This window comes from Papio anubis, chromosome 15 (genome assembly GCF_008728515.1).
Source record: "Papio anubis isolate 15944 chromosome 15, Panubis1.0, whole genome shotgun sequence".
In the NCBI taxonomy this organism is placed as follows: domain Eukaryota; kingdom Metazoa; phylum Chordata; class Mammalia; order Primates; family Cercopithecidae; genus Papio; species Papio anubis.
This window is the reverse complement of record NC_044990.1, coordinates 90,420,808-90,444,008: the sequence shown is the minus strand read 5'-3', so window position 1 is coordinate 90,444,008 and position 23,201 is coordinate 90,420,808. Positions and strand designations below refer to the sequence as shown.

Here is a 23,201-nt window from a genome sequence, read left to right as displayed (position 1 = left end):
AGTTATTCATGTTTGCTGTCCTTCGTTCTCTCATTTGTGTCATGAAGAGAATAAGCCCTGTCATAGTGTGGTTGTGACGATGACAGGATTTAATGCGTGGAAAGAGCTAAAGGTTGGCGGCCGCTTGGCTCCTTGGTCCTGGGCCTGAGTGCCTGAGCCTCACGGGCCCCTGATGCCGGCTTGCAGGGACTCGCCAGGGACGTGTGCCTGAGCACACACTCGGCTCACTGTATTGCATTCAGCTGCTTGCATCTCCCTCCAGATGACAGCAGTCTTCCTCTCATGTTGTCCCCTCCAGCCAGTTCGTCACTTGTGTGGTGATGGTGCCTCTCCCCGCGACGTCCTTCGCAGGCTTCCTGCTGTTGTCTTTACCTCCAAATCCAAGTTTCTTGGTGCAGCGTGGAGGCCTCCTGACTCCTGGCCTTTGTCAGGTTGCTGTGTTCTCCTGTCTGTCGCTCTGCACGGTCCATCTTTCTAGGGGACTTGAGTCTCCTCCGGGAGCCCTTTTGTGAGCTGTGAAGTGCCATTTGACACATTGCATCTGCCCACTTGTCTGTTGCCTGTGGTGAGACACGCTCCATCAGGGCTGGGTCTGTTTCTTATCCTTGTGGCCCTGGCTGGGGAGTGAGTTGAGTTTCTGAAAAAGCCTATGTCAACCAATTTTCTGAAGTTAGACAGTAATTTAAATACCTGGGATGAGCTTACTTTTAAAAGAAACTTTCAGAGAATGTGTTATGTAATGGAGAGTTTACATAATATAAGCAATCATCCCATCATTTGTTTTGTAAATAAAGGTACTTACATATTGTAGCCTGTGCATGCAAAAGGTAAGGCTGTATGAATAGAATATACTGAGGTTTGGCTGCTGTTATGTTTGTGAATCAGACTGGTGTGATACACACTTGGAAATTAATGAAATCTGTGTGATGACCCTTTCATAGAAACCTGTGGGTTAGTTATCTTGACAACTAAGTGCTTCAGACCCACATTTTTTTTTTTTTTTTGAGACAGAGTCTTGCTCTGTCTCCCAGGCTGGAGTGCAGTGGTGTGATCTCAGCTCACTGCAACCTCTGCTTCCCAGGTTCAAGCGATTCTTGTGTCTCAGCCTCCGAAGTAGCTGGGAGTACAGATGCATGATACTACACCTGGCTCATTTTGTATTTTTAGTAGAGATGGGGTTTCGCCATGTTGGCCAGGCTGGTCTCGAGCTCCTGACCTCAAGTGGTCCTCCTGCTTTGGCCTCCCAAAGTGCTAGGATTACAGGCGTGAGCCCCTGTTCCCGGCCCAGACCTACATCTTGACTTCAGGTACACATGATGCTGAGACTAACTTCTGCTTGGGGCTTAAATGGGATGTTGATAAAGGAAAAAATAATTCATATATTTTTATGATGGCTTTGTCTCATAATTATGGTTTTGGGGACATTGTAAGAATTATTTCAGGGGCGATGATACTGTTATTCAGCAATAGGGTAACTTAAAAAACTTTTCTTATTGGGGACTTTAGAGCTAGTTAATAGGGGAGCGAAAGACCAAAGGGTGTTGGTTGCATGAGGACATTTGCTTCTGCCTTCGGTTGGGTGGCACTGTTGAAAATACTTATGAACTGTTAGATTTGATGTCACTATGTGAATTTTGAAATGCATTTCTAGTTTTGAAATACAGTTCAGGAAAGAGGAAAATAAGACTGGAGAGTAATATAAAAATCGTTCCTTTAATGTTAACTTTTTTCCAAACAGGGAGTTTTGAAAAATAAATGGTCAATACTCTACCTCTTGCTGAGCCTCAGTGAGGACCCACGCAGGCCGCCAAGCAAGGTAAGCGGCTTTGCCTTCGCGTTTTCGGGTCCGTCGGGACACCCCGGCAGACTTTGATAGGAAACGGCTTCTGCAGCTAAGAAAATCATGCTAGGAAAGCAACAAGCTTGTCTGGTCGTGGAAGGTCAAGAGATTTCTTTGACTTTTTCTTTTTAAGTGCGTTTTTAGTCAGTGTGCAGTTTCTTGAAGATGTTTTTCAGAATTTTGTTATTCAGACAACAATGGGTGATTAAATAGAGAATAAACGGTCAGTTTTCAAGATGTTTACTTTGTGAAGTTACTGATATTGGCACCGATTGGCAATTCTTTAGGAGTTTTTCATGCTCTCAGTTGTGAGCGTTCTTTACTTTTGTGCCAGTGAAGCCCTGTCATCACCGGGCTGAGTGTCTGCCCTGCAGTATGTCAGAGTGATTCTGGTGCTCTGTGTCCCAGAGTCTGCTGTAATAAAGTACCCACCAGAGACGTGGGAGTGCAAAGAGGGTGAAGCGTGTGGGTGAAAGAGTTCTGTCTATTGCTAAAGGCTTCGTCTGAGCAATCATTATATATTAATATACATGTAAAGCATATAAATATGAATATATAGAAGTAACAATTATTTAATAATGCCTAACTTTAAAAAATATCTAAGTTTCAGTTTGCTTGAATCAGCATGAGTGTTTAGTTATCAGACAATGTAGTAGTTGTTGGAGTTCAGAAAATTTTCTAAAACTTTATCAGTTTAGGCATATTTCAAAAGCATAACATCTAATTTATTGTTAATGAAGTATAGAATCCAAATCCATTTACAGAAATAGAAGGAAAATCTGAATATAAATGACCTTTTTAGGTTTGGGAAGACTGTTCTGTAATTTTCTGTCTCTGCTCTTAGTGTGTTTCTCTTTTCAGGTTTCTAGCTATGCTACGTTATTTGCTCAGGCCTTACCCAGAGATGCCCACTCAACCCCTTACTACTATGCCAGGCCTCAGACCCTTCCCCTGAGCTACCAGGATCGGAGTGCCCAGTCAGCCCAGAGCTCCGGCAGTGTGGGCAGCAGTGGCATCAGCAGCATCGGCCTGTGTGCCCTCAGTGGCCCCGCGCCTGCGCCACAGTCTCTCCTTCCGGGGTAAGGCCACGCCGACGTGCACAGATTCTCTGTGTGTTAGAAACAGAGACTCCTGCAGGTTGTTAACCAGACATCGGTGTTCACCCGCAGTGTCAGTGTCAGTGGGCTTCATACGTGCCAGACAGCATTCTGGGCACTCTGTCCGACGCTGTCCGTCTCTGAGTGTTACTCCTCTTCACAGCTGTGTCACCCGTCTTCAGAGCCGTGTCACCCCTCTTCAGAGCTGTGTCACCCCTCTTCAGAGCCGTGTCACCCCTCTTCAGAGCCGTGTCACCCCTCTTCACAGTGGTGTTACCCCTCTTCACAGCTGTGTTACTTACTCCTCTTCACAGCTATGTTACCGCTCTTCACAGCTGTGTTACCCCTCTTCACAGCTGTGTCACTCCGCTTCACGGCCGTGTTACCCCTCTTCACGTCCGTGTTACTCCTCTTCATGGCTGTGTTACCCCTCTTCACAGCTGTGTTACCCCTCTTCACAGCTGTGTTACCCCTCTTCACGGCCGTGTCACTCCTCTTCACGGCCGTGTCACTCCTCTTCACGGCCGTGTCACTCCTCTTCACGGCCGTGTTACTCCTATTCATGGCTGTGTTACCCCTCTTCACAGCTGTGTTACTCCTCTTCAGAACTGTCCTACGGTAGGGGTTCTTTCACTTTGTAATCGACAGAGCTGGCTGTAAAGTTCCGGCCAGTTCTCAGCTGTCACTGAAGTGTCCATCACGAAGGAGCTTGAAGTACCCTGTGCAAAGCCCTTCATCTAGAGGTTCTCTGACTGTGTGCTCAGGTTTTTCTCTTAGGGAATAGTGACCTCTTCATTGATGTACATTTTTCTCCTCACTGGATTCTTTAATAAATCGTTAAGTAAAATAAAATAAGGTTGAACTTCCCTCGAGTGCTGAGATCTTTAAGGATTGTGACATTTTAGTGCATGTGAATTAAGATGATGAAATGCAGGAATGCACAGCGAAGGTGTTATGTACGTGGTCAAAGCACGTTTTCAGGAAATACAGGATTTACAGCTGAGAATCAAGCAGGTGCCGTTGTCATTCATGGATGGAACTTTGTTTTCCTTTGTTTTTAATTACGCATTCTTCCTATATGTAGATAAATAGGTGGATTTGCTTTTTGCCATAGTTGGTTCCTGGAAATCGCATTAAAGTAGATTATCATAAAGTAGATATTTTTCCAGAAAAACAGTGACCAAGGATTTAGCATCAAATAAATGGTGTTTTCCGTATAAGTGTAATAGAATTATTAAATCATTTTGTGATTTATACAATTATGTTCAAGACACTCAAAAACAGAATGTGTGTTCTATACGTATGAATTACCAATGGGGTCTAGCGTTGTGTAAAGAAAACGCAAAGCATTTAAAAACAGAACTTGACACATTTAATCTAAAATTTAAATTCCAGCTAAAAGAATCAATTGACATTCTCATTTATACCTTAGAATTTAAATTAATTACTGTTATCCTATTAAAAATCTGTATAGAGAACTTTGAACTGAAAGTCTTTTAGAATTGTCCTCTTAAATTTAGGACTATGCCCAAAGACATAGTTTTAGTGAATGTTGTTGACTTCTTTCCTGATGAAAATGGAGTAAAATAAGAACTGTTTTAGTTCTTTCCTGTTCTCCTTACTTCATGAGTGGATTGTGGATGAACCCCCCTAATACTGCACCAGTACTAATTCCAAGCTCTGGCACCTGGAAACTAGTGCAGCTGAGGTTCTCATTTTTGTGTTTTGCAGTCCCAGGAAGTGATATTTAGTTGCATCTGTCAAAACTGACGCTATTAGAAATCAGCTATGAGGTTCTTACATTTTTCAAAAAACAACTTTGACATAGTCTCAAAATTGCTGACAAGCCATCTTGACCTTGAATATGCATTTGAATATGCTGCTTAGATTTTATACGTTTGTATATGTTAGAAGTTAATTGAAAATTACAGTGTTTCTTTTCATAGTGAGCACCCTGAAGGCTGAAGACAGGTGTGGCCAGGCGCTTGGAGCCTGGGACAATGTCACAGTGACTCCATTCTACTCAGTACATGGGGACTGAACAAGAGTTGTTGATTTTGAAATTAAAATAAGTAGAGAATTTCAAAGTGGTTATAGGGGGGGTATATGTTTATAAAGAAAAGCCAAGTAGATTTTGATATTAATGGTAAGAAATATATATGTAAGGTAGCAGTAAGATGATTTTTCAACCACTGTGTTGGGTCTGAACGCTAGGCCAAGGGTCCCAAGGAGGCTTGGCCAAGTTCAGGGGACTTGGGACTGTCTGTTACTGATATATTCGGTTAGGATAAAGTCATGGTATCAGCTATCTGAGATTTATAAATTTACATAATTCACAATAGTAATACAAGAGAAATTTCTGGGGACACTTTTGTCTCTTCAGTGAATAGTCTGGCTATTAGAAGATAATACATGTTTCTTTTTTTAGACAGTCTCATCAAGCTCCGGGAGTAGGAGATTGCCTTCGACAGCAGTTGGGGTCACGACTCGCATGGACTTTAACTGCAAATCAGCCTTCTTCACAAGCCACTACCTCAAAAGGTGTCCCAAATGCTGTGTCTCGCAACATGACAAGGTCCAGGAGAGAAGGGGATACGGGTTGTGAGTAAAGATCTATGTTTATACAGCTTTTCTGTGAACGTTTGGAATTCGGCCTTTCCTTATTTTAAAGTACGGCCCAGGAGCCCCACCTCAAACCTTTTAGTGGTTTCTTCTTGTTCTTATGATGAAGTCCAGAGTCCCTGGTGGTCTGCGGCACCTTGGGGAGTCTGGCTTTCCACCCCAGGCTCCCTGGACTTCTTCCTCCCAGCACAGTCTGCTTTCTGGCTGCTCGTCCATGTGGCCTCCTCCCCACACATCTCTCTTCTTTGCTGTTCCTCATCGCATTCTCCTGGTCTGTTTTCATCCTGCCATTCTCCCTGGTTTGAAAGTCTTTAAGGCTGGGTTAGGCACCGTAGTAAAAGTCATCTTCTTCCACCAAAGTCTTAAGTCCACAGAGGGGCTAAGTCTGTTTCATTTATGGGGCCAGTGCTTAGCACAGTGCCTGGCATGTCGAAGAGAGTCCCTGAGGAATTACTCGATGGTGAGATGAATACCTCATGGAGGGTTTTAAAGCCCTGCTAGATTCCAAAGGGAAGCCTGAGTTTCTTTCTTGAGAACACTACAGTTAGCAGCATTTGAAACATGAGTGTCCTGAAAATAGAGGATTGGGCTTCCCTGTTGACTTATAATCTGCTGATTCTGGAATGGCTCTGGATGTTACCTGTACCTGTACTTGTGTAGAATGCGAAGGTGAGGAGCATCTGAGAGCCGGAGGACATCCTGGCAGTCTTAGTCCCCCGCAGCAGTCTCTACCATCTGCCCCACTCCCCCTGTCCCCATGTGTAGCTCCCGCGTCCGGCGTCTGTCTGTCCACGGCCCACACTCATGTTGTGTTGGACAGTTGTGTGTTCGTGGCACAGCAGGCCAGCCTCTAAACTGAGACTCACCTTGTTTCTTTCTAACTTCATACTCTCTGTTTCATCTTGAACTTATTTATTGAGTTAGTAAATTTCATCCGGGTGGCAAATATCTAATCTGAAGCTAATTGTGTCGTAATATCTGTTGTATCTTAAAATGTATTGTCTAGTAATTACTCTTTAAAAAATGATTTTGCAGGTACTATGGAAATTACAGAAGCAGCTCTGGTAAGGGACATTTTGTACGTCTTTCAGGGCATAGACGGCAAAAATATCAAAATGAACAACACTGAAAATTGTTACAAAGTAGAAGGAAAGGTATGGTAACATAAAATCTAATTTAAAATATTCAGAAAGAAAAAAAATGTCATGAAGTCCAGATAGTGAGCTGTTGATTGATAAGGTGGTACTGGGATTTTGCGAATCGAGTGTGAGGTGAAATTGCACTGTGGAATCCTGGTTTCTATTTCTGTCCATTGTGGCTCGTTCAGTTTTATTATGGGGACCCTTTGTGATTAATGTGTGCCTCCTTTCCTCGCATCTACTGATGGGGCCACCCCATAGCTGATTTCTGCATCCTGCTGTGTGATGGCTGAGGCATCCAGGGGACAGAGGTCCCTTGGCGCCTTCAGCATTGATGCAGGATTCCAGGTCAGGGGTCTTCACCCACTTTTGCTTCCTTTTTCCATAACCTGCCTTTACCATGCCCATTTCTTGTGGTGTGAGTCACACTGGGGCTTTTAGCCCTTTCACAGCGTAACTGAGATCACAGACCATCTCTGCCACACCGCGGGTCAACTGCAGGGTGGTGTGAAGGGAGCTCATGGTGCCCTTTGAGGTGCTTTCCATCACGCTGTCACTTGATGTGCTTTCCTTCCTTTTAGTGATGGGATCTTAGTTTTAACTTTTATGTCTTGAAGCCTAAGGATTATAATATTAAAAGTATAAGTGTTTGAGAAAAACACTAGTTAAAACTCTGGTATTGACTTTTAATGTTTAACATTTGATGTATTTACTTTTTAGGCAAATCTAAGTAGGTCTTTGAGAGACACAGCAGTCAGGCTCTCTGAGTTGGGATGGTTGCATAATAAAATCAGAAGATACACGGACCAGAGGAGCCTGGACCGCTCATTCGGACTCGTCGGGCAGGTGTGTTCATGGTTCCTAGGATGCTGGGATGCCGCGTACTTTGGGAAACGCTTATTCTAGTTGAAATCTTACTGAGAAATAGCTCCTCCTACGGCTCCTTCCAAGTAAAGCAACTTTGAGAGTCAACTGTCAGGGTCCACTCAAGAAAGTAGAAACCACAGTAGGTGCTGATGAGGACACTGAATGCAGCAGGTTGGCTCAGGAGCTGCTGGAGGACTGTAAAGCACAGAGAAAATGGTGAGACAGAGCTGGCCATGGGGAGCTGGCATTGCCCGATTCCAAACGCTCAAGGGGGGCCCTGCCCAGCTGCTGCTGCCTCCTCCGGAAGGTGGAGGAGGGGCCCTGCTGGGATGGGGCCTGCTAACAGGGGACACTCCCAGCTGCGTGACTCCCCAGGCAGCACGGTGAGGCAGGGTTTGGGAACACTGCTGAAGCTGGAGATGGGAATCCGGCTATGGCTGTCTGGACAGCCCTGGGTGGGCACTGCCGGTGGCACAGTGCATGGCTGGGAGGGAGCTGCTGCTGCTTCTCCTCCTGGTGGAGCCTGACAGGGGGCAGCCGACAGGAGCTGTGGCATCTCCACTGTCCAGCCCTTCTTCGTGGCTAAGCAGCATGTGGTCTTGTCCATAGGTTGCTTATTGGACAGTAATTACTGCCAATGAAATCTCCAAAAATTACTGACTCACAAAATAACTGTGTACTATAAGCCCAGCATAGCACAGGACTCATGGCAGTGTGGCTGGTGAGTAGGTGGGTGGCTGGTGAGTAGGAGTGTGGCTAGGGGGTAGAAATGTGACTGGTGGGTAGGAGTGTGGTGCTGCAGTGTGGCTGGTGGGCAGGAACATGACCGGTGGATAAGAATGTGGCTGGTGAGTAGACACTTGGTGTGGCAGTGTGGCTAGTGGGTAAGAACATGGCTGGTGATTAGGCGTGTAGTGTGGAAGTGTGGCTGGTGGGGAGGAGCATGGCTGGTGGGTAAGAATGTGGCTGGTGAGTAGGAGCACGGCCAGTGGGTGGGAATGTGGCTGGCGAGTAGGAGTGTGGGTGCTGGGTAAGAATGTGTGGCTGGTGAGTAGGAGCCTGGGCGGTAGGTGGGAGCCTGACTGGTGTGTAAGAATGTGGCTGGTGGGGAGGAGTGTGGCTGGTGGGAAGGAGCATGGCTGATGGGGAAGAACGTGACTGGTGGGGAGGAGCATGGCTGGTGGATGGGAGTGTGGGTGAGTAGGGAAGGGGGCAGGCACTTATGGCTGGTGGGAGGGAGCGTGGCTGGTGGGTGGGAGTGGCTGGTGGGGAGGGGCGTGGCTGGTGGGGGGGAGGATGAGCATGGCTGGTGAAGGAGGAGCAGCTGAGTGGGAGGAGGCAAGCTAAAGATGCGGGGAGGAGTCATAAAGCTGAAAGGTGGGAGGAGGATGGAAGCATAAGCTGAGGTGGGGAGGAACATAAGCACTAATTAAGAGGGAGGAACATGGAAACATGGCTGGAGTGGGGAGAGTCAAGCTGAGTGGGTGAGGAACATAAGAGCATGGCTGAGTGGGGAAAAGAGTGGAATTAGAGGTCATGGGAGGCCCGTGGCTAAGTGGGGGGAGGGCCCGTGGCTGGAGTGGGGAAGAACTGTAGTGGGTAAAATTGACCTGCGTGCTGCTTAGTCAAGCTGGAGTGGTCAGGAGTCATAGCTCACGTAGGAGGAATTGTCGCCTAAGTCGGAAAGGGGCCAGTAAACTGGTCGGGAAGAGCAATGCGATCGTCGATATAGTGCGTAAGCAAGTCATAAACTCGTCTCACGAGGAGTCTCATAAGCTACCGTAGGGAGGGCGTCGGGAAGGCCAATATTCGTCGAGTCGTCGGTCGGTAGGCCTATAGTGTAAGCAAGTCATAAAGTCGGAAAAAGGCCAGTAATTCGTAAGGGAAGGCGATAGCTAAGTGGGAATGTCGCTAATTAAAATTAAAGGAGGCAATAAATTGATCTATAAATCGATAAATTATGAGTCATAAAATTAAGGAGAATGGCTTCATAGGGGAGGAGGCTGATGGCTGAGTGGGTGGGAGTGTGGCTGGTGGGTGGGAACGTGGTGGGTGAGTAGGCCTGTGGTGTGGCAGTAGTGTGTAGAGTAGGGAGGGAGGCGTGGTTGGCAGGGAGGAGTGTGCCTAGTGGATAGGAGTGTGCTGTGGCAGCATGGCTGCTGAGTAGGAGTCACACTTTGAGCTTTGAAGCAAGGCAGCCCAGGGTTCCAGTTTGGGCTTCTCCTTTAATGGTCACGTCATCTTGCACAGGTTATCTTCTATTTGGCCCACAAGTTTAAGTCCCATAAATGAGAGTGGAGTAGTGATTACCTCCAGATTGTGAAGATGGGGAGAGAATGTGTATAAAGATGCTGCTCTCCAGGCTAGGACTGTTTCTATTCTGTTTGCCAGTCTAGTGAGTTGCTCGATGACCAGCCACCATTCTCCTTCATTGCAAAGGCAGAGAGAAGTGAGCTGGCTCTTTCTTGAGGCAGGTGGGACTGATGGGCCATCCCCTCAGCAGCCAGCTGTGATTTTAGAGTCCCTGTCCCCTTTCTCGAAGGGAGTGTTTGATCGTATCTCGGTTTATATCATCATCTTATGCAAGTGTCACTGATAGGTCCTAGTTAACTTGGTAGACATGAAGCAAGACACACACACAAAATCAATACAAGATAACGAAATAAACCGCTATGTAGATACTTTATTCCAGGAGGTGGATTGATCATCACTATAGTAGTATCATATTATGTGTTAGAGCAGGGGTCCCAGCTCCTGAGCTGTGGACCGGTACTGGTTCGTGGCCTGTTAGGAACTGAGCCGCACAGCAGGAGGTGAGTGGAGGGTGAGCAGGCGTGACCGCCCGAGCTCTGCCTCCTGTCAGATCAGTGACGGCGTTAGTTTCATAGGAACGTGAACCCTGTTGTGAACCGTGCATTCGAGGGATCTAGGTTGCGTGCTTCTTATGAGAATCTAATGTCTGTCTAATTATCTGAGGTGGGAACAGTTTTATCCCAGAACCACCCTGCCCCCCCCATCCCACACTGGTCCGTGGAAAAATTGTCTTCCACAAAACCAGTCCCTGGTGCCAAAAAGGTTGGGTACTGCTGTTTATAGTACTGGACTTTAGAGCCTCTTCTTTTATCTCCTTATTGATTATCATAGCAGCCCTCTAAAATGATCAGGGCAAGCATTAATTGTCCCCATTGTGCAGATGTGAAAATTGAACCTTAGCAAGTTTAATTGATTTGACCAAGTTGCCCTGACTAGTAGATGGCAGATATGGACCAGGGTGTGATGTGTCACTTCTGCTCCAAAGCTGTCTATGTTCTATTTCCATTTCCTCCTTTTTGAAGTCATTGCTCTGTGCTATCCAGTTGCTGAAGGAGTGATGGTTTATTTATCTTATTTGAAGTGCCAGCGTGTGCACTCAGTGGGGTGACTGTGTGCCCTAATTTATGCCTTGCATAATTTGTGTCCTGTGTCAGTATTACCAGTGCCCCCAATTAGCCTTGGAGGTGTCCTGGCTCTAGACATACCAAGTGGAGCAAAATCATATATGAATGAAGATACTGTTTTGTAAGCGTGAAACTTACATGTGCATTTAATGAACCAAGGTGGAAACAGCCTCTGCTAACCATAGGCCTTTCGGTTTGAATGAGTGCGGCGCTGCCACACTCTGCCTGCTCTTGCACTCTTTGGTTGTAGACCTCTCAGAAGCTGACTCACATACTGCTGTGTATAAATACTTCCATTCTACACGATGGATAATGATTTGATTATTTCTGCAGGGTTTTTTTTTTTTTTTTTTTTGGTGACAGAGTCTTGCTCTGTCGCCCGGGCTGGAGTGCAGTGGCGCCATCTCTGCTCACTGCAAGCTCCGCCTCCCGGGTTCGCCCCATTCTCCTGCCTCAGCCTCCCGAGTAGGTGGGACTACAGGCGCCCGCCACTGTCGGGCTAATTTTTTGTATTTTTAGTAGAGACGGGGGGAGGTTCACCATGTTAGCCAGGATGGTCTTGATCTTCTGACCTCATGATCCGCCTGCCTCGGCCTCCCAAAGTGCTGGGGTTACAGGTGTGAGCCACCGCGCCCGGCGGCATATTCAGCAGGTTTTTAAAAGCTTCGATGTGTTTGTGTTTCTGCCCTCCTGCCCTGGGGCTGGGATGGAGTTTTGGTAAAGAGTGATGCTGTGCCTGAGCAGATTCCATGTCATTTTCTCTGTAAATATTACCGAAGAAAATTGACCTATGGTTTAATAAGCACCTTTGTGCTCACCCTGTGCCAGGCGCTTGCCCTAGGTTACTGCATTTATTCTTCCCTGTGTAGATGAACCGAGAGGTTCATACCGTTGGGGGCTGACGCTGGTGGTGCCTCCAGCGGGAGCCCTGGATTTTGCCCCGTGGTCTGTCTCATTCCAGACTCTAGGACGTTTCTTCTTGCACACCTCACTTTTGACGTGTTCTTTTGTGTCTACAAAATTAGTATGTTTTATGTTCATTTTTGAACTTGAAAATGTTCACATTTGTCTTAGTCCACAAACCATAAATGCAGTAAAATACACCTATAGAAGACTGCTGATATATTTTAAAAATATACAGAAAGTTATGCAACCTACATATTTACTTGAAGAAAACAAGTTTAAAAAACATTAAAAAAAATTTTGATGGCTTTTTGCTGGATAAAACTGAATGAGAAAGAACACAGGTTTATCCCCTGCAGGCTGCTTCTGCTGTAGGCAGCGCTGCCCCCAGGCATCCTGGAGTTACATCCCACAGTTCGTCCCTGAAGGCTCTTGCCACAGGACCGGATGCAGGTGTATAAGGTGCCTCTTCCAGCTTCTGATTCCGGTTGACCTGACTCCTTTCAGCATTTAAGATTGGAGATGTGTGGAAAAGTTCTTACTACTAATAGAGGTCAGAAGAGCAAGCAGTGCAAACAGAACGAAAATTAGGGGGATTGGCACTGAGCTGCTAATTTTTAAATTTTGTTAATTAAGAGCCTGAAAGAAAATTACGTTCTAACCCTGAATATTTACAGGGGATATAATCTTAAAGGATCATTCTCTAAAGTGACTGCACTTCATGAAAACTATACCATATATTTTTTTTCCATTCCTCTTCTGCAAAGTTCATGCTTTTTGTACTAAGGAACAACGCTTTTTTCATGTTATTAAAATGTATATTGTGGTGATTAAGATGATTAAATTATTGACAAAACCTGAATTTAAATCTTGTAGCACCCCACCTGAACTTTATCTAAAAGCATTATACCTTTCCACTTAAAATCAGTCCATGTATAATGAGTGTGTTGTGCTTTAATTATATTTCTCTTCCACACAGAGCTTTTGTGCCGCCTTGCACCAGGAACTCAGAGAATACTATCGATTGCTCTCTGTTTTACATTCTCAGGTAAATATTTTATTTTTATTTTTATTTCTTCATGATTCTAAGCATTATGAAATTGAAGCTATATAGAATGTTTTAAGTTACTTCATACATTACTTTTAAAAGACAGCAATATTTTTCATAATATTATTTGTAAGATTTGAATATCAAGTTTCAATGTATCCCAGAGCCAGTTAATTGCTAATTTTCGGAGTTCCACCAGTTAAAGGTCACTTGTAGCTTAAAAATACTATTGTTTTTTTTTAAAGGGGACTTTGGCTTCATTTTTATGAGGAAAATCATTTTCTTATATTTACTTGATATAGATTAAGAAGTGTGACCTATGTAGTTATTTGTACTTAAACATTTCTATCTTTGTTGTTTTTTAGCTACAACTAGAGGATGACCAGGGTGTGAATTTGGGACTTGAGAGTAGTTTAACACTTCGGCGCCTCTTGGTTTGGACCTATGATCCCAAAATACGACTGAAGACCCTCGCGGCCCTGGTGGACCACTGCCAAGGTCCCGTGCGCGTCTCTCCTGTGCGCGTCTGGTGCTCGCTTTGTTTTAGAACTTGTCCTGTGCGCGTCTCTCCTGTGCGCGTCTGGCGCTCGCTTTGTTTTAGAACTCGTAGGGTGCGCCATCCAGGCTTGCTTTTGTGTCCTAACCTTTTTTATCCTTCACGGTCGTGTTGATTCAATAGGAATCGACAGATATGAACCGAGAGGGAACGTAACCAGTTGCCAGTGTGACCCAGTATTTACACGGTAGAAGCTTGGGCTGGCATTGAGATGGAGGTGGGAAGGAGGGAGGGTGTCTTGTGTTTAAAGATTTCTCTCTTGCGTGGTCCTCGGTTACCGTTCCTGACAGCGCGTGTTGCTCCCTTGGTTGCCTTTCCTTGCATTTTGCTTTTTGCCTTTATTCCTTCTGCGGTCGGGGACCATGTTGGTGACTCTCCGTCAGATGTTCCCATATTTGCATGTCTTGCTTTGGCCTCTCTGTCTCTAGGTTCTGTATTGCTAGTTGCTTTCTGACATTTTTTCTCATTGTTTGTACTACCGTAGCCAAGAACCTCTTTGCCTTTTCCCTCATTTGTATCATTGAGATCCTAGTAGCAGTTACCTCTTAGGGTTGTTACGACGACATGAGATGGGCGAGCCGGCCATCTGCCGCACAAGAGTTCCCTTCTCACTGCCATCCTCTGCTCGGGGTGGTCCCCAGAATCTGCACGGCCCCCTTGGTCGTCTTGCTGTCTGCACACCCTCCTCTCTCACCTCTTGGCACTTCCCTCAAAAAAGAGAGAAGTGGAGAGCAGTAAATAAACACCAGTGTTTTCTCCAGTTCCCAGGGCTCCTCCGGAACTGGATTCCCCCCAAACTCCTCTGTCACTTTCCGTGTCCCGCGGGCCCCTGGGGTCCTTCACTCCCCTCACTCTGCTCAGCCTGTGCGCTTGGCCTTGGCGCTGTAGGGGCTGTTATAAGAGCTGCTGTCGGATCCCCATATTCAATCTCACACCCCCACTTTGTATACACACACCAGAGCCATCTTCTTAAAATCAGACCCCGTCACTCCTCTCCTTAAAATCTACCAGTGGTCTAATAAAATCTTGAATTCTTAGCATAACATAAGAATTCTTCATGTGCTTCTATTTCCAGACCGGATTTTTGCCACTCCCAGTCCTTCATACTGAGTAGCTCTGGCCCAGGCCCGGGGGCCTCTTCTCTCCACGCAGAGCAGTGTTTCTCACACTGTGTGTTGTAGCCAGTTAATGGGTTATAAAATCAGTGATAGGTTGGGTCTAGCATATCATACCAAAAAAAGTGCAAGTATTGATTCATAGAACTTTTGTTTTTCACATACATTTGTGCCCTCCATTGCACCGTGACGCGTGAGTCTTAGTATGCCTCAAGGAAAAAAGGCATGAAAAGTCATGTGAACTTTAGATTGTGTAGCCAGCAATTTTTTTGCTACTTTTTGTTTCTGAAAAATTCCTCAGCAGCTAAAGAGAGGAGTGACTCACAGACTTGTGTAAAGCCAGGGTTGGAGTCTGGACCTCCTGGTTTCTGAATCATGGCATGTTACTGCTGCTTCTGGGTCCAAAATGGTATTAACTGTAAGAAAACAAATGCTCTTTATCTCAGTTACTTGGGTGTCTTTGGTTAGTGTGAAGTGACTGGTGTGTACTATGAGTGTAAATGTGGATTTTTTTGTATTTTCCCCCATTTCTCCCAGGAAGGAAAGGAGGTGAGCTGGCCTCAGCTGTCCACGCCTACACAAAAACAGGAGACCCGTACATGCGGTCTCTGGTGCAGCACATCCTCAGCCTCGTGTCTCATCCTGTTTTGAGCTTCCTGTACCGCTGGATATATGATGGGGAGCTTGAGGACACTTACCACGAAGTAAGGATCGGTGTTCGGTTCTGAGACTTGGATTTAAAAAGCATGGGCATGCAGTTATGCTGTTTCATTTTTCCCCTCGTGATTACCATATTATCCTAACAGGAACGCGACTGCACTTCATTTGAATACCATATACGTTTTACACAGTGCCTTGACAGCTGGTTAGCTCACTGAACAGCATGAGTTCTTTGGTTAGTGGAGAATTGTCCAAGTTTATTCCTCAGCAAGGTGGAGTCACTCGTCCAAGTTTATTAGCACATGGATGGCAAAGCAGGACAAGGCCTCCTGAGTCTTGGGGGAGTCTTCATCGCAGATTCTGCTGCTTTGCCATGATTACTTTGCAAACTCACTTTGGTGCTAACAGCTTAATGAAACAAGTTAGTTGTATATATATCTATTGAAATATGGTCCGTTCTGTAACACAGCATGTGCTGCTTAAAAATCACTTGTGTAGTAAATCACATGATAGAAATGATAGGGCTTTTGGTGGGAGGTAGGGTGAGGGGCACCACACTCAAAAGGTTTGTCAGTAACATTAAAACAACAGAAAGACAGGAATCTAACGAAAGTTGTACAATTTAACACGTTAAAGCGTTAAGAAATACATAAGCACTGCCATAAATATCACATTGGCCTTGGAAAAGCCCTGGCGTTTGCTTGTGGGAGTGGGCTGTTGGGGCTGCAGCCTGTGTGTGACGGGAAGTGGCAGAGGCCTGGCCACCTGAAACGCAGGTGTGCCTGTGTGTGGGTGCTGCTGGCTGTAGTGGCCTGTGTTCTTCTGCCGTTTCTCATGGATCAAATTGCAAATAAGCAAATGTGAAGTTCGTATTATGTTCAGTTTGTTTTCTAATTTATTGTTTGTGCTGTTACAAGTTGTTTTTAAAGCAAGCGTTGGGGCAGAATGGAATCTCTCTGGTGCTCTGTGTGCTTTTGAAACACATGGGCGGCATGGCGCACGCGCATCTGCTTGGGCGAGTTGCTCAGCCTGTCTTGTAGCGCTTTCCCGATGGTGTATGTAGTTTTTCTTTATTACCGGACATTATTTCACGGTAGGGACAGATCTGTTTTTATCTAGCCACTCTCTTATTGATGGAGATGATGTTTTTTGTAGTTTTTAATCTTATGAACAGTATTAAAATGAACATCCTTTTATGTGTCTCCCTGAGCGTATTTATGGCCCAGTCTCGGCTCACTGCAAGCTCCACCTCCTGGGTTCACCCCATTCTCCTGCCTCAGCCTCCCAAGTAGCTGGGACTACAGGTGCCTGCCACCACGCCCGGCTAATTTTTGTATTTTTAATAGAGACGGGATTTCACCATGTTGGCCATGATGGTCTCAATCTCCTGACTTTGTGATCCGCCCGCCTCAGCCTCCCAAAGTGCTGGAATTACAGGTGTGAGCCACTGCGCCTGGCCCATGGGGATGCATATTTTATTTTATTTATTATTATTATTTTTTTATGATGATGCATATTTTAAACTTTGATTCTGCCATGTTGTGCTCAGGAGTGCTTATCCAGGTTGACCCAGCTATCAGCTTTCTGTTATAGTCCTCATTCCCGCGTCCTTCTCAACACTTTGTATAATAATATTTTCACGTAATGCACAAAATGTGCCATCTCACTGGGGTATTTATTTGCATTTCCCTGATTACTAGTGAGACTGACCAGCTTTTCATGCTTATAGGTTTTTTTTTTTTTGTTTCTTCTCTAATTACCTGTTAGTTTCCTTTGCCCATTTTTCTTATGGATTTTTCTTTTTAGGAGTGAATCATGGATGGTTTTATATTTTCAAATTTTTATATATGGAATTGCTCTTTTAAAAAATTGTATCTTTTAACTTTTTTTCACGTTCTTCCAAACTTATAAAAAAGTTGGAAGAATAGTACAAAGAGTCATTGTACTGTTGACTGATCCTTAACTGAGACTCCACACAAGTTTTACCATGTTTTATCATAAACTAAATTTCTCTGTATTCTTGAATCTGTTTCTGGATTGTCTTTTTTCTGTTTGCTTTTTATCTGTCAGTGTTATTTAAATGACTCTACTCTGTGGTTTGAAATTTGGTAGAGGCAGTCCTTTTGTTCTTTTCACAATTTCTTTGTTGTTGTTTTTGCACATTTATACTTACATATGACTTTAGAATCAGCCTGTCAATTCTGTTAAAAGATATTTTAAAAATTTTTATAGGGATTGCATATTGAATTTGGAGATTAAAAAGAGTTTTCAGGCTTCTTGTTTTCCTTTTGCTGAATGAACTTTCTTTAAAAAAAAAAAAATTGAAGCTTTGTAAGGTATGTTTTATTTCACTAATGGTTCCCTAAAGTTTTTCAAAGCTTTTGTGAGCCTGTATCTTCCTAAACATTAAAATCACGAGTAAACTTTTTTTTAAACCCCTTCCTCCATTACGATGAAGAATCGTGTCCATTTCCCGGGTTCTGCATACCTGCATGTACCGCCACACACTTTTTTTTTTTTTTTTTGAGATGGAGTCTCACTCTGTTGTGCAGGCTGGAGTGCAATGGTGCCATCTCGGCTCACTGCAACTTCCACCTCTGGGGTTCAAGCAATTCTTCTGCCTCAGACTCCTAAGTAGCTGGGACTACAGGGGCACGCTGCCACACCCAACTAAGTTTTTTGTATTTTATTAGAGACTGGGTTTTACCCTGTTGCCCAGGCTAGTCTTGAACTCCTGAGCTCAGGCAGTCCACCCACCTAGGCCTCCCAAAGTGCTGGGATTACAGGCATGAACCACCGTGCCCGGCCCTGCACTCTTAAGCTCTATACCTGTTGTTAAATCTGTGTTATTTTATATTTTTAATTTTTTGTATGCAATTTGTAATAAGCCACTGTCCAAGTCAAGAAATAGCACTTATCAGTACCCCTATTGTGTACCCATCGTTGTCCCCTTCTCCTTAAAGGTAAACTTTATCCTGATCTCTGACACTGTAGTTAGCTCAATTCTTATTTTAAATTTTATATAATACTCAATGTTAAAATATATTTACATGTCATCTATAGAGGTATATTTGATATTCATCATTTAAATTTGAATCCTTATTTTTAGGTTTCTGGAAAGTATTATAAAATTATTTAGTTGACTTAAAGTTCTAGACCTAATTTTTCAAGATTAAATGGAGTCTTAAATTCTTGTACTATTTAGTTTTTATCATCATGATAAGGTTCTAAGGACACGTAGGTAATGGGCATTTCCTTTGGTAGAGTGAAGCTTATCATTTTTAATGCATTTATGTTCAGTTATTCCATAATTACAGGATGAGGTGAATTTTGGAAGCTGTTTAAAAACCTGTGCAATTGATTATTTAGAATGCATATTATAATTTTAACCAAGGAAGTGTAAGAGTTGTACTCTGAAAACAATAGAACATTCAATAGAACATTGTTGAGAGGAATGAAAAAGGCCTAAATAAATGGAAAGACATTCCATGCTATGGACTGAAGATTTGATATTGCTAAGATGGCAGCGCTTCCCCAACATGAGACACATTTTCAATGTTTGATATTGTTAAGATGGCAGTACTCCCCCAACACGGGCCACGCTTTCAATGTTTGATATTGTTAAGATGGCAGTACTCCCCCAACACGAGCCACACTTTCAGTGTTTGATATTGTTAAGATGGCAGTACTCCCCCAACACGGGCCACGCTTTCAATGTTTGATATTGTTAAGATGGCAGTACTCCCCCAACACGGGCCACGCGCTTTTCAATGTTTGATATTGCGCTAAGATGGCAGTACTCCCCAACACGGGCCACGCCAATGTTTGATATTAAGATGGTACTCCCCAACACGGGCCACGCTTTCAATGTTTGATATTGTTAAGATGGCAGTACTCCCCCAACACGGGCCATGCTTTCAATGTTTGATATTGTTAAGATGGCAGTACTCCCCCAACACGGGCCACACTTTCAGTGCAATGTCTATCAAAATTCCAACAGCCTTTGCAGAAGTGGAAAAGCTGATCTTCAAATTCACAAGGAAGTGCAAGGAGCCCTGAGGCCAAACAGTCTTGTAAAAGAACAAAGTTGAACAAACTTTCTGATTTTAAAACATGCTACAATGCAGGGTAATCAAAACAATGAGATACTGGCATGATAGACCTCTGGGTCAGTGGGATAGAAGCGAGAGCCCAGAAGTACATCTTCATTTTTATTGATTTTCAATAAAGCTGCCAAGATGACTCAATGGGGAAAAAAAGCCTTTTCAGCAAATGATAACGGGACAACTGGATAGCTGCATGTAGAAGAATGCATTGGGATCTCTGTCACACACCATCTGTAAAGATTAACTCAAAATGGATCAGACACCTAAATTTAAGTGCCAAAGTTATAAAACTTAGAAGATATTGTGGTAAATCTTTGGGACCATGGATTTGGCAGCAGTTTCTTAGATATGTCACCAAAAGCATGAGCAATGAAATCAGACTTTATCAAAATAAAAACTGTGTACATTAAAGGGCACTTTTGAGAAAGTGAAAAAACCACCCACAGAGTAGGAGAAAAGTTTATCCAAATCGCTTACCTGATAATGATCTAGTATCCCAAGCAACTCAACAAGAAAAACCAGTTTAAAGAGGATTTGAGAAGATATTTCTCCAAAGAAGATACAAAAATGGACAAATAAGCACAGGGAAAGATTATCGTTAGAGGGAAATGCAAATCAAAACCACAATTAAATATCACTTCACAGCCATTAGGTTCGTTAAGAAAAACAAACCAACGGCCAGAAAATAACAAGTGTTGGCAAGGATTTGGAGAAATTGGAAACTGCATCATTGCTGTTAGAAACACAGAATGGTGTAGCCACTCTGGAAAGCAGTTTGGCAGTTTCTAAAAATATTAAATATGGATTTACCATGGGACCCAGCAGTTCTACTATTAGGTGTGTACCCACAGAAACGAAAACACGCATTCATCTAAAAACTTGCCTAGGAACATTTGTAGCAGCGTCATTTATAATAGTCAAAAGTGAAAACAGCTCCAGTGTCCATCAACTGATGAATTGATAAATAAAATGATGTATATCCACACAATGGAATATTATTCAGCCTTAACAAAAAAATGAAAATCTGATACTTGCTACAGTGTGGATGAACCTTGAGAACATTGTGCTCTGTGAAATCAGCCAGACACAGAAGGCCATATATTGCATGATTCCATTCGTATGACGTGTCCAGAATTGGCAAATGCATAGAGATAGAAAGTAGTTAATGTTGTCAGGGACTGGGGGTGGGGAGGCAGAGAGGAATGAATGCCTGCTTAATGGATACGAAGTCTCTCTCCAGGCTGATGAAAATGTTCTGGAGTTAGATCATAGGAATGGTTGCACGACCACATGGTAAATATACTAAAAGCCACTGAGTTGCCCACTTTAAAATGGTGACTTTTATATTATGTGATTTTCATCTCAATTAAAAAAAAATGTAGAAGTTCTGAGGGATGCCAGCTATGGTAGCTCCTGTGGCTCTTTCCTGGGCCTTCTCCCTCCCTGCTGGGTTGAGGAGCTCCGGTTCACCAGTGGAGTCATCGTGCCTAAGTAGAGCTCTGTAGCTCTCAGGCTGCACATCTGTTTGGCCACACATGGGGCCTCGCAGGAGTTTTAATGTGGACTGATACGGGCATGAGGATTTCCAAAGCCCTGCAGTGTGTCTGCTGTGCACTGAAACTTGAGGACCCCTGGCCTACTCACCCTCCGATTCCCTGCAGCAGCCCCCAGAGTCGGGCGGGGACCTGCAAAGTTAGTTCTAAAATTGAGGTGATGGGAGGGGGCTGAGTTCAGAGTGCCACCTCCTTCCACACCAGCTCTGCACACTCATCTCCCTTCCACACTCACACTCGTCTGTGCAGTAGTGCAGGCTCCACGAAATTCCCTTGGAGGGAAAGAGTGGGAAGAGAGTGAGGGATAAACGATTGCAAATTGGGTGCAGTGTATACTGCTTGGGTGATGGGTGCACCAAAATCACACAAATCACCGCTAAAGAATTTACTCATGTAACAATGAACAAACACCGCCTGTTTCCCCAAAACCTATGGAAATAGAAAATTAAAAAAAAAAATTCTCTTAGGAAGAACTCTGCTTTATCTAGTATGTCCAAACTGAATGTCACGTCAGTGATGTGGCTTATTTTTTAAATAAATAAAATTTAACACATTAAGAAGGATTAGTGCCTATTTCAAAACACCTGCAACAGCTTAACATCTGATGTGAAATGTGTGGCTCCTGTTGTGACAAAGGCATGGGTACTGTGGTTTGTTAGTCACATTTATAATTGAAGGAAGAGGTATATTTCAGATAGAGGTTAGTGAGGTTAGTGAAAGTAAAGATGAGATTAGTTTTCCTTCCAAGTCCACAGACCCGTGCTGTGCTGTCTGTCTGTGGGTCCTGGTAAGGGAAGCCCAAGTGGGAACAGGACCCAGGGCTTTTCTTTGACCTGGGCTTTTGCAAACACGAGAGATGCATGGGCTGGGCATGGCGCTGGTGTGAGAGCTGCACTTTCTGTATTGACCTGATACCTGAATTCACCTTCACCTCCAGTTCCTCCTGCCTGGGAGTCGGAGGATGCCTGTTGAATGGGGACGCGGTGCGTCTCCCTCTTGGCTGTGTCTGTACTACTGCTACTGCCTACTGCTGTTCCTCAGGGACTTCCTTACATTGGGTTCCTGCCAGTCTCCGGGACCTCGATATCTCTGTTGATGGCCCAGAGAAAAACTTCCAGATGACATCTGGGCTTTGCTGTGTCTGCTGTGGTGTCATTGAAAGCTGCCTCTAAGTCTAACATCTGAGATTTTACTTTTTAACAATAAAAAGGATATAGACCTTTAGCCCACGAGTGCTAAGAATGTTATCTAAATTTTATTTTGTTTTTATTTTTATTTTATTTATATCTTGTATATTTGCAAAGGCAGACAAAAATAGAGGGCTATAAGAGTTTGGAAGGTATTCTGAATGATTAAGTTGGAAAGCACTTTCAGCATTTGGGAAAAGTATATTTTTTGCTCTTTTTTTGTTGTTGTTGAGATGGAGTCTCGCTCTGTCGCCCAGGCTGGAGTGTAGTGGCCGGATCTCAGCTCACTGCAAGCTCCGCCTCCCGGGTTCCCCCCATTCTCCTGCCTCAGCCTCCCGAGTAGCTGGGACCACAGGCGCCCGCCACCTCACCCGGCTAATTTTTTGAATTTTTTTAGTAGAGACGGGGTTTCACTGTGTTAGCCAGGATGGTCTCGATCTCCTGACCTCGTGATCTGCCCGTCTCGGCCTCCCAAAGTGCTGGGATTACAGGCGTGAGCCACCGCGCCCGGCATTTTTTGCTCTTAAATGTAAGTACTGTGAAAGTAAACCAAGTTTTTCCATTGTGTTACTACTATCTGGAGAAGCTGCATGGTGAATCCTTTCTGTAACTAACCTGACTTCTTCCCCCGTAAACTGAAGGTAAACAAGTTATGCCAATATATTCAAGTTACAGGCAAAACCACTCAGTTTCCAACTGCCCTTTGGATAGTAAAGATTAGGTGCTTCGACTAGCAGCAAGAAAAGATGGGACAAGTTAAAATTAAACTCTCTTGCTTTCAAAATTGGATTTCCAGACTTGATTCACATGTTTACTTAAATGCTGTGATAATATTCTAAAACTACGTCCTTGAATTTGAAGATCCACAAAGTATGGATGAGACAGAATATCTCTGGATCTATTTAGCACCCTTGCTGTATTACTGAAATTTAAAAGTTTATCATATAAAATATCTTACACCTTTGGAATTTTTATGCCATACCTCTTGAAATATTGTAATTATAAGTTTACCTTGTAAATTATCCTTTGTTGTACAGAGAATCTGACCAATTTACTCATTCCACTGGTCCA

The 23,201-nt window shown here is 44.0% G+C and overlaps 1 protein-coding gene across 3 annotated transcripts in view; it reads left to right on the top strand.

Moving 5' to 3' along the window:
• The window catches only part of TUBGCP3 (tubulin gamma complex associated protein 3), a 94,920-nt gene that overhangs the window by 25,013 nt on the left and 46,706 nt on the right, over positions 1-23,201 (top strand). For all 3 annotated transcript variants that reach the window (XM_009192254.3, NM_001168727.1, XM_031655595.1), the window contains 8 exon segments: positions 1,739-1,816; positions 2,702-2,919; positions 5,366-5,538; positions 6,595-6,713; positions 7,419-7,544; positions 12,885-12,953; positions 13,319-13,451; positions 15,162-15,328. In XM_009192254.3, the coding sequence (XP_009190518.1) occupies positions 1,739-1,816; positions 2,702-2,919; positions 5,366-5,538; positions 6,595-6,713; positions 7,419-7,544; positions 12,885-12,953; positions 13,319-13,451; positions 15,162-15,328 (1,083 nt within the window).